We start from the raw sequence: 12,042 nt of genomic DNA, 5'->3' as shown, positions 1-12,042 counted from the left end.
TCAAAATAATGGGTGCAGAATGAAACAAAACATTTAGCAGTGGTATTTATAACCACTGCTGTATGTGACATCTTCCTCCTGGTTGTTGGGGAGCCAGGACACGTCGGTGTCATAACAGCATTTCTGACTGACAGGTGAATGTAAACAAACACTGGGGATAGTGTAAAAAAACAATTTGTGTGAAGTCTCCTCCAAAATGTATAACAGGCCCTGCCCCAGTACTACTTCCCAGAGTTCTCAGCCTTAATGTAAACAGAAGTCTGGCTCTTGAAAGAAGATATGCAATACTTTGAGTAGCTAGTCATACTAAACAGGAAGCATAGGTCCTTTTAAAAGTACAACTAAAGGCTCCTGTATGACTGTCCAAACATGTCTCAAATCCATTTACTATGTGATGCATAAGCCTCAAAAATTAAATATTTCTTTACCATCCCTGATTGATCCAAATCCTTACACACTTCCACCTTCCAGGCACTGCAGCCCACATTGGGAATGTGAGCAGGCACAGTGTACACGAGTGGCTACTGTGCTCTGAATTCAGGAATAGTACAGCATTGTTGCCACAATATCACAGGAAGCTGCATTAGGTGGACTTAACTCATAAGATGAACAAGTATGTGTGGGACCTATCAGGGACACGAAGAAAACCATACAGTGCCTTGAAAAAGTATTCATACCCCTTGAAATGTTCCACATTTTGTCATGTTACAACCAAAAACTTAAATGGTATTTTATTGGGATTTTATGTGATAGACCAACGACCCCCCTCCCAAGACAATACTTTGTAGAACCACCATTCGCTGCAATTACAGCTGCAAATCTTTTTGGGTATGTCTCTACCAGCTTTGCACATCTAGAGAGTAAAATTTTTGCTTATTCTTTGCAAAATAGCTCAAACTCTGTTGGATTGGATTGAGAGCATCTGTAAACAGCTTCAAGTCTTGCCACAGATTCTTAATTGGATTTAGGGTCTGGACTTTGACTGGGCTGTTCTAACACATGAATATGCTTTCTTCTTGCCACTCTTCCATAAAGTCCAGTTTCATGCAATGCACGACTAATAGATTCTCCTACCTAAACTGGGTCCTGAGTTACCATAAGCCTCTTGGCTGCTTCTCTGATTAATGCTCTACTTGCCCGGCCTTTCAGTTTAGGCCATGTCTTGGTAGGATTGCAGTTGTGCCATACTCATTCCATTTTCGGATGATGGATTGAACAGTGCTCTGTGAGATGTTCAAAGCTTGGAATATTTTTTATAACCAAACCCTGCTTTAAATTTTCTCCAACTTTATCCCTGACCTGTCTGGTGTGTTCCTTGGCCTTCATGGTGCTGTTTGTTGACTAAGGTTCTCTATCAAAGCTCTGAGGGCTTCAAAAAACAGCTCTATTTATACTGAGATAAAATTGCGCACTATTTACTAATTTGGTGACTTCTGAAGGCAGTTGGTTGCATAAGATTTTAGTTAGGGGTATCAGCGTAGAGGGGGTTGAATACAAATGCACGCTGCACTTTTCAGATTTTTATTTGTAAAAAAAATTGAAAATCATTTTCTTTCCACTTCCTAATTATGTGCCACTTTGTGTTGCTCTATTACATAAAATCCCAATAAAATACATTTACGTTTTTGGTTGTAACATGACAAAATGTGGAAACTCAAGGGGTATGAATAGTTTTATAAGGCACTGTATGTGTGCGTATGCATGCACTACTTTTTATCAGTGCACCACTGCACAACATATTTAATTGCTTTGTCACGTGCTGCTCTGAGCGAAAATGCACACTCCTTGGCAGGTGCGTTGAAATTCCATTGGTTTTGAATGTTAACACAGCGCGCCTAGTGTCTTGTAATGAATGCGTCAATGCAATGAAATGATGTGAATGGGACCAATGACATTGCTTGCCCACTGCTTTTATATTTGATGCATATATTTTTTTTCTGGTTTAAAAACAATATACCTGCTGTAGATCATGCCTTGTGCGGGCAGCATGGCTGAAGTAATTACCGTAGGCTGTTTTTCAATGGATTTTTTTCTGCTTGGGGAGGATTGCCCCATAAAATTGTGCTATAGAGCTATGTGATTTCTACTTCTGCCCCTACGCTAGTCCACGGTCATCATGAATAACATCAACAGAATTCTTTGTGAACGTAAATGCAATAGAATGTGTAAGTTGGTCATGTTTCTTTTTTCTCTTGATGAACCTTAGACTTATTCCTACAATTGTCCTTTTTTCTTATGTCAGGTGTGCCAGAGGCTTACGGAGTATGGGGTTCATTTCCATAGAGTGCTCCCAGAGAAGAAGTCTCAAACTGGCATCCTCCTCGGGGTGTGTCCTAAGGGAGTCCTCATCTTTGAAGTGCACAATGGCACACGGACCCCAGTGCTGCGATTCCCATGGAGAGAAACAAAGAAGATTTCTTTTACTGTAAGTATGAAATTATTGGTTCCAGAATATGTATAATTGCTGTACACTGGACACAGACTGTTCTGGTCCACAGCTGCTTGAAAAATGTGTTCACCAAAGTATCCCTGCTGTGACATTTCTATGTCCTTTAACCCCTTTTTCTAGTGTAAGCATACCAGACTTTTTTTAGTATTCATTCACGTTCCTCTTTTAATTCTACATTTCAATAGATAAACATTTCAAAGCACTTTTATTCTTTATTGCCGTGGTACCAACTCTTCAACCTCTCAGGATTTGTGCAACAATCTTCTCCCCCATTAATTCCTCTTGCAATGATTTTTTTAATTTAAAAGCTTTTGTGCATTTCCACTTTACATTTTGGAAGAGAGGCCTAGTGATGTCCACTAGTCTAAGGTAAGTCTTATTTGCAAAAATTTTTAGGCGTTTTTAGTGACTTTGCAATATTTTTTGTGGCATGAACATTGGTAGTTAACATTTGGCATTTTAATAACACATTCCTTACTTCCAAAATCAGACATAAGCCATTCATATCTTCCATCCCATGGTTTGAATGTTTTCAGACAGATATGAGGCATCCCTTAAACTTTGTGTTTCTAAAGGCTGAAGTTTTTTCACATTAATGCATTCACTGCATTAAGGTAAAAAGCCTTCTGTATGTGGCCCCCCTTATACTTACCTTAGACAGATCTTGATCCATTGCTGCTGTGCACGAGTTCTACACTATGGACACATGCTGTTGGGAGACTCATTAATTCTTTTGCTATGGGGCTCCATAGTTTCTCGTTATGACCCTGCATAGTGTGACTAATGTGTGAAAATGGTGGACTAGTTAGTTTGTGAAACTTCCAGAACTACCATAAAACTATCAGACTTAAGCTTGTGGTCCTAACTTTTCAAACAAGGGCTAGTATTTATATTATTGTGCCCACGGATTCATTTTACATCTGTTAGTCTGTTTTGGTATGTTGGTCAATTATGATTCATGTGTTTGGTTGTTTTTTTTTTTTTTTTTTGTATGGAAGCTGCTATAAGCTGATGCAGCTGTCTGACAGATGTGCGTATGGCTCATCACATTCTCCTAATAACAAAGATTTTGCATATAGAAATAAAACTATACTTTACAACTCTTTTGGTTGCATTTTACTGAGTTTAGATACATATTTAATAAAGATATGATTTAGTTTTAAAGCATTTTAAAGTTCATAAATTGTCTTGTAGTTAGGGCCTGTATCAACGAGGTTTGGGTTTGTATTGATGGCATCAGATGGATGTCTGAGTCATTTCTGAGGTTATTGAGAATTTGACAGCTGCATGTGATGTGCAGTTGATCTGCATTCTGCATTATGGGCTCTTAGAGCTCCTTCACATCTGTGCTGGGAAAAGTATGCTATGAAGTGCGGTTTGAGTAGGGTGAAGGTATCCTAAAAAGGACACTTATTGCTGCATTCTATGTAAAGCACGCCTAAATTGCTGCATATAGTACTGTAGTTTTGGGGAATGCTGGGAAAGCAACCTGGATACAATCGCATGGATTTCAGATAAACTTAAAACAGGTATGTTATTACAACCAATAGTATCATGCTGGGCCGATGATGTGCTAAACCACTCATTTGTGAATGAGTCATTATGCATGTATAAAATACTGTTCTATTTATATTTGTCCCTAATAAAAGTTCATACTGCATTTTATGTTCTGTGTTTTGTTGAAAATTTCTCATACATGAGCTGCTAACTATAGGACCTTCTTATAGCAAACAAGACTGCATGATGGCTAAAAGATTTTTTGATTTCTACAAATAGGGCATTAGGAAAAGAGCATTGCCTCTTAAAAGATACCCAGCCATATTGGCACTTAATTTTTATGACTGCAATGTCCCTTTTAAGCTTCGGTTCGCTTCTGTAGAGTCGAGTGTGTGCCATAAACAGGTGACCTTATAACAGAACAAGCCAATCAGAAACTCTGCCTGAACACAGGTCCTGCCACTTGATGGTGGCTCTTGTCCTCCTTCCACACATTGTACTAAGATAAAGTCACATGAATGGGGTTTGGAACTGCTGATTGATAGGATTTATGACACCTGCTGATTTACATATTTCATTTACAGTAAAACACACTGGACCTGTCTATCCTCATGCACCCGCCTGTGATAATCCGCAAACACCACTGGGAACCTGGTACACTACTATCGCTCAGCTTCATTCCTAGAGCTGCAATTTATTATCTTTGATTTTTGGATCGTTCCCTGTCCTCCACAGAATAAAAAATATTTCAGGGACAGCCACAGGTTTCTGGAAAATCTGTCCCTGGAAGGAACTTGTACGTGTGCATGTATAACATAGTAGAGAAGGGTTAAAACCCCTATCGGTTTTATTTTTTGTTTGTGCCTCTGGTAAAAATCCTCTTCATTTCCTATCCTAGAAACACAACAGGAAGTGCAAGTAAATCTCCAAAAATAAAGAGAAATGGAGTTTTTGACAGTTGTCACTGGATCATCCCTCCCCCACCCATTCTGGTGACATCTCTTAAATTTAGCTTTCCCATCACTTTTTGCCTTTGTGACAATGGTCACTGGGATAACTGGAGAAAGTGAATCGACCTTGCGTGCACAAAGACAACAATAAAAAATTGATAGCGGATCTAACCCCGCACCAATCAATCCAAAACCACAATAAAAAGATTTGAATATACATACACTTAAATCTTTTTTTTTTTTATGCAGAATACAGCAATTATAAAGGGGAAACTAGAACCCACAGTAGATAGGCGACATGAGCAGCTGCATTGCTGAACAATAAAGTGTTTCACGCTTAGATGTGCAGTGTGTCAAAGGTGTGTGAATCATGGGACTGGCTGTACAGATTTGCAGATCTTTTAGCAGACCCAGAAAGATGCATGTATTTCAGCTATTTATACAACTGTTTGTGTAGAGATTTGCTTCAACAAATCCCTTTTTGGATGCATATGTACAGTATATTTAAATGATTCTTCCATTACAAAAGGTAACGTGATTTTTTTTTTTTTTTTTTTTTTTTTCTGGCTGTAGAAGAAAAAAATAAGTTTGCAGAACACATCGGATGGGATCAAACACGTTTTCCAAACAGACAGCAGCAAGACTTGCCAATATCTCCTCCACCTCTGCTCTTCCCTGCACAAGTTCCAGCTACAAATGAGAGCCAGACAAAGCAGCCAAGAGAATCAAGAGATTGGTAAGATGCCATGTGTTTTTTTTTATTGTCTTTTCTCAGAATCAGAGCCTGTCTTACCGATCCATCCACTTGCTAGAAGTGCACAAGATCACATATTTTGCTGCGTTCTACGTTTTTTTTTTTTTTTTTTTTTTTTTTTATGTCTTTATTATTCCATCTCCTTAATTTTTCATATTGCATGGAGAAAAAGTACACATGACCCAAGTGGAATACTGCGATTGGTTGCTATGGGCAGCAAAAGGAGTCAGATTATTTTGGTGAAGAGGTTCATTGGAGGTAGATGTAGGGAAGTGTTTTTTCACAGTAATTCATAGCAGTTAGTGCTTTTGATAGAATAAATTAAGATCATGACTATATCATTTTCATGCTTAATGACGACCTCACCTGTGTTCATGAAGTGGCTTGTTTTCTAATGCTGAACACATTTCACCAAATTCAAATGGCTTCCTCAGTTCAAATGCTAGGCGGGAACATACCCTACATATCCTAATGGGTAACTTGGTCAACGTAATGTAGTTGTTGCGTGAGAGTGCAAATGCTGGGGTATGTTCCTATCACTAATTTAATGAGTAGTAAAATGTATACAACACATCCAGGTGAATGTGTCCAACTACTACAGTGAAGGCCAGTTTTTCCTTTCAGCCCTTCTGCCTTTATGTGAGTGAAAATTCCCAACTAGAGTATTGTTGGATGTAGTATATGTTATGGCCATAAAGTTTACATATAGTTAGTCTTTGGTAGTGATTACCCAACTTTTTATAATGAGCCAAAATTTATTAATTTCTGATTTTTCTTTCATCAATGCTACCTTTTTGGATCTTGTGTTCTTGTTCATGAATATTAACATTGTTTAGTCTCTTATATCTTATATCAAAGTGTTCTAAATCAGAAAAATCTCTGTTCAACAGTGACCAGTTAGTTCTTCTGTTCGAATAGAAACAACTAACTGGTGCTTGCGAGAAACACAAGTTTATCTTATACAGTACATATTGAGCAATCAGGTAGAATGTAATCAATTCACCATGTTTCTTAATATCTGCTTTTCCTATCAGAAAGAGCGTCTCTAAGGAGCCTGAACATCCAGGCAGAAACTCTGCGTGGTTTGACCATGGGTAGGGCTATTAGCACAACCAGCCTGGCTAGCAGCACTTTAAATCGAATGGCAATACGACCTGTATCCATCCAGCCTGATCTTCTCAAGAGACTGTCTTGCTCAGACCTATCAGCCCTTCAAACACACGTAGGCAGTGGCGGGAAAGATCGAAAAGCAAAAAACCCCTGGGAGGAGAGACCACGGGTTATTAGCAAATCTTATCACGACCTCAGTCAAGTTGCTCAGTCACCCCAGAGGAGAATGCTGAATGCCAGAATGGATAATCCTCCGACCACACTGGAAGAATTAATGAGTCAGGCATCCTTTCATCAAATGGCAAAGTCAGATACAGAGTCAGTGACCGGCTGTGGAAGGCTCAATGAGTAAGTATTGATCATTGGTGTAGAACGATTAAATGTAAGAGAAAATGAGGAGACATGAATATATATACATTTGTATGTGTAGCTATATAATTTACACATTTGTAGTCCCAGCAGGGCTAATAGTTTTCTAGTGTACAGTCATGTTTCTCTTAGGAATAGGTGTCATACCAATGTTCTACTGTGCTTTTGTGCATTACCTTACCTTCCTTCTTCAATGCTTATGGGGCTCCAATTAAAAAAAGAATCCTTTAAAGTATTTTGTTTAATTTTAACCTCTTCATGACCAGGATCAAAACAAACCTTAACACCCAAACCCAATGTTGCAACTTTGACATGTGTTAGTAAAACTGTAAATATCATTGTAACTACTTAGTGTATCCAGGTGGATTATACCTCATTTTTTTTAGGACAGATTGGGCTTTTATTTGGTGGGAAATATTTATGGCTATCTCTGGATTTTTTTTTTTCTTTATTCTGAAAGTTAAAATTTACTAAATGGTAAACAAATACATTTTTCAACTTTACCACGGCCCACCTGCACCCACCTGCAACAAAAATTATCCTAACGATCGCAGTGATACTACATATGTGTAGTGCAAGAACCAATAGCATATATTTAAAGAGGAAGTAAACCCTGATGGGTTTACTTCCTCTTTTTTTCCCTGCAAAGGTAAAGCATAATGGACTACTATGCATCGCATAGTAGCTCATTATGTGTCACTTACCTGACACAGGAGCCAGCGAAGTCGCCGCTGATCCCTGTAGTCCGCCGCGTCCATCTTGCTGGTGGCGTCTCGCAGCTCCGACCAATGACAGCGGCGAAGCTGCGATGACGTCACTCCCGCGCATGCGCACGGGAGTCGCGCCTCGCAGCTCCGCCGCTGTCATACGGCGAGGCCGCGATGACGTCACTCCCGCGCATGCGCACGGGAGTCGACAAATTTGGCAAATCCATTCTTGGACTTGCCGCATTTAGTGCGCATGCGCGCCGCTGTCTACGGCGCATGCGCCGTAGACAGCGGTGCCCATTTTCGGGCAAATATCTCCTAAACCATATAGGTTTAGGAGATATTACTTGGACCTACAGGTAAGCCTTAATCTAGGCTTACCTGTAGGTCAAAGTTGTTTGGAAGGGTTTACTTCCATTTTAATTTTCTTACCTAAACATACTAACACTTGCACTGACACTAAATATAAAACTTTTTTTTTCTTACCTAAAACACACTGCCACTAACGGATGCTAACACTGCCACTAACGAACACACAAACTTGTTCTTACACTGACATTAACAGGCACACTGACACTAACAGACACACCAACATTCATACCTACGCTGACACTAACAGACACACCTACACTGACACTAAAAGCACTTTCACACAGAGGCCCGGGGGCGTCGGTGGTAAAGCGCCACTAGTTTTAGCTGCACTTTGACGTTGTTTTAGAGGCACTTTTCCAGCCGCTAGCAGGACGCTTTTAGCCCCCGCTAGCAGATGAACAAAGGGTTAAAAGTGCCTGCAAAGCGTTGTTTTGCCGGCGCTGCCCATTTATTTCAGTAGGCAAGGGCGCTTTAGGAGCAGTGTATACACTGCTCCTAAAGTACTTCAAAGATGCTGCTTGCAGGATTTTTTTTTTAACGTCCTGCAAGCACATCGCTCCAGTGTGAAAGCCCATGGGCTTTCACACTGGGATGACAGGAGAGGCGCTTTGCAGGGTCTATTTTTATTACGCCTGTAAAGAGCCTTAATGTGCAAGTAGCCTAAGGGCCAATTCACACCAGATGCAGTTCCATGCAGTTCCATTTGTTCTGCACCAATATAGTCAGTTCTGGTCAGTTTCTGCACCAGAAACTGACTGCATGGTGTGAACTAGAGCCATTGGAATACATTGAAAACATTGTGCATGCATTTTTAATGCAGAAAAAAATCACACGGAACTGAACGGAACTGCATCTGGTGTGAACTGGCCCTAATAGACACCTACACTGTCACTAACTGTCAGTGCCTCTAATGAGGAACAGATACCATGTATCTTCTCCTCCTTGCTAAAGGGAAAGTCTGCTTTTTCTCCTCTTGACCGAAGAAAAATACAGGGCAAGTTACTAATTTGAATGATCACACCGATAGCCAATCAAAGGCAATCTCAGCGATAAAGTGAGCGTGCAAACACAAGAACTCATATTGTATATGCGGCTCCCAGATTTAAAGCCCACTTCCTGGATGCCGCACATATGTTAGGCAGTCATGAACGGCTTAAACTTTCATGGCATGAATTTTTCAGAACTAACCCTTGTCCTATTTTATTTTTTCCCTAGGTCCAAGTCATTCTCGGGATTTAATATGAATCCAGATATTAGGAAACCTGAGTCAGACTCTTCATCGATGGATGACAGTGGTCACGCCTATGTTGTCGGTCAGCAACTTAAAACTTTATTTGCTCTAGTTACACTAATATTTTACATGTTTGTAGCCAGGCAAAGCATTGTGTTCTCTAACCAACACTGTACAGTCGAAGCTTTGATTTGTCTGTTTAGACTAAAATAAACTAAAAAACACATGCATAATATCTCTTTACTATATGCACATTTCTCCAAGTTTAATCCTGCAGAATTCCAGTAGTTTTTGTGTTTATTGAAAGTCAGCACCTGTCCCAGGATCCAGCAATGCCAGCATTACAAGTGTGGGCACCTTATAAGCTTGCAGCTTCAAAGCTAGGTGCGCACTGCGCCTCCTCAATCTCCTGGGACCTGTTTTGCGTCCCAGAAGATTGCAGGGAGGGAGGGGAAGAGGAACATCTGCTCGGATCGCCTAGGTGGCCCAAGCGGAAGTGGGAGCCTGTACCTGTCAACACTAGGTAAACTAGGTAACCCACCCCCCCCCCCCCCCCCCCAAAAAAAATTGCATGCCTGGGGGCGGGCATGATGCTTAAAGTGGAACTTCCCCGTTTGGGTGGAGCTCTGCTTCAAAGTCCCTGAAAGTATAGAAAAATGCCTGTTGATCCTGCCAGAAAGCTAGTAAGCGTATGCCTTTCTGTTCTCTGTGCAACACCAAAATCCTAATGTTTTTGGACCTGCCCAGTTTTTCAACTAAGACTATAGGACATCTTTACCCATTTACCCAATGTCATCGAGATGAGGAAGAAAAAAAAAATGTACATGTGTTTTCGGTGCGCTTTGCCAGCTTTTTATGTCGGTTGTCAGGAGCCGGAACCTGCCAGTTTCCTAACAAACAGTCACTTATCCCTGCTCCCAGCTGGGGATTCCCAGTTGACAGAGGAATGTAAATAAAAGAACTGGTCATTTAAAAAAAAAAAGCATGGAGCCCCCCTACAATCCATACTAGAAAAGGAGGGGGACCACCCTGCGCCCCCTCCCCTAACTACCATACCAGGTCCTCATGCCCTCAACATGGCCACCCCCTCCCACCCAGCAAAACAACCCCCTTTTCTCATTCATATGGGGTGAGGGCACAGTGTCTCAGTGGTCCCCTTTTTTGTTAAAGGGGGCTTCCATATTTCCAATAAGCCTAGTATGGTTTGTGGGGGGAGGGGGGCACACGCTTGTAACCCACTTATCACTGGCCTGCCAGGCTGCATGCTCGGATAAGTTTGGTGTAGGTCTTGAGGGGGGGGGGGAGAGAATCACTCCTTTTTTGTTTTTTTGGCATGAGACTCCCCTGAAAACCCAGACTAGACCCAAAAGGCCTAGTATGGGGGAGCCCTGTGCTTTTGTTTTTATTTTTATTTTTTTATAAGATTCTGCTGGCGGGGTTACCTGCTCCTTAACCACCAGCATCTAATCTCCTTCCACTACCAAAAAACACTGTAGCCCGCCCCTTAACCACCAGCATCTAATCTACTTCCACTACCAAAAAACACAGTAATACCAAAAGCGCGTCAAGACGCAACCAAGTAGCACTACCTAATCGCACTGAAAATTGGATCAAATCACAGCTGCAGTAGCGTGAACCTAGTCTAAGAGATAAAACATTGAGGTATATTCATGTATTAAAGAGATGTATTCAAGATGGTTACACGGATGTCTTGACTTTAATGCTAAGGGATTCTGACATTTCTTATTTTTTTTCTGGCATACTTCTAGTTCTGAAGCCAGGCAGCTTCCTTTTCAAAAGAAAGGCAGCAGTGGTAGCTTATTTATTTTCTCATGACAGGTATATTTACATTTGATCATTTGCACATAATATTTTACAGTAAGCGTGCCATTCGAGGTAAAAGTATAATTGAAGCTGAATTTCGGACAAACCGCTAAATATGCAGATGAATTACTTCTCTCTAGTGATACCAGATTGTTGTTTTGCAGGTGTTAGTATGCATAGCCTTGGGAGTCCATCTTCGCCTAACCTTTATAAAGGAAATGGTATGTAAAAGAACTTCAAACTGATTTATTGCACCCTGGACAGTGACAGTATCATTCTGTTTGTTTCTTATTGGCATTACCACTTTCCTCATTTGAATAATTCTATTTTGCCTACAACATGAGACAAGTAATATGGAAAGCATTACATTAATCTGTGAATACCTACAAGCTGAAATATAGCACTGCGATATTGGTTTTACAATTTTATATTTCTTATAAATTTGCTGTTTAATAAGCACCTTCTGTTATGTTTTCTCTAGCTAACCCATAGTTCTTTGTGAATCTGTTGTCATTGATTGACTATTTGTAAAACAAAGTTTATACATGGATAGATGAATTCCAGGTATGCATATTTTATACAGTTGCATTGGTTCAGCTTGGACCAATGTAACTCAGTATATGCCATACAATGCACAGGAGGTCAGCCACGCAGCACATACTCCACCTCATCCAATTAGAGAGCACTTTGCATTTGTTCAGAAAAGGCAAAACATTCTCTGAATGGCACCTCTTCTGTGTTCAGAATGCAGCAAGTTATCCATTCTATACAGGACCTGA

At 40.5% G+C, this 12,042-nt stretch overlaps 1 protein-coding gene across 14 annotated transcripts in view; it reads left to right on the top strand.

Annotated features, from left to right (window-relative positions):
• The window catches only part of PTPN13 (protein tyrosine phosphatase non-receptor type 13), a 413,328-nt gene that overhangs the window by 258,177 nt on the left and 143,109 nt on the right, over window positions 1-12,042 (top strand). For all 14 annotated transcript variants that reach the window (XM_077476384.1, XM_077476379.1, XM_077476376.1 and 11 more), the window contains 5 exons: window positions 2,243-2,425; window positions 5,470-5,632; window positions 6,685-7,108; window positions 9,424-9,521; window positions 11,428-11,484. In XM_077476384.1, coding sequence (XP_077332510.1) covers window positions 2,243-2,425; window positions 5,470-5,632; window positions 6,685-7,108; window positions 9,424-9,521; window positions 11,428-11,484 — 925 coding nt within the window. The remainder of the gene's footprint in view (window positions 1-2,242; window positions 2,426-5,469; window positions 5,633-6,684; window positions 7,109-9,423; window positions 9,522-11,427; window positions 11,485-12,042) is intronic.

The sequence above is a fragment of the Lithobates pipiens genome, unplaced genomic scaffold (assembly GCF_037356315.1).
Source record: "Lithobates pipiens isolate NorthernLeopardFrog02 unplaced genomic scaffold, aLitPip1_a1.2 Scaffold_13, whole genome shotgun sequence".
Classification (NCBI taxonomy): domain Eukaryota; kingdom Metazoa; phylum Chordata; class Amphibia; order Anura; family Ranidae; genus Lithobates; species Lithobates pipiens.
The sequence above is the reverse complement of the archived record's forward strand: the minus strand, read 5'-3'. Positions and strand labels throughout refer to the sequence as shown.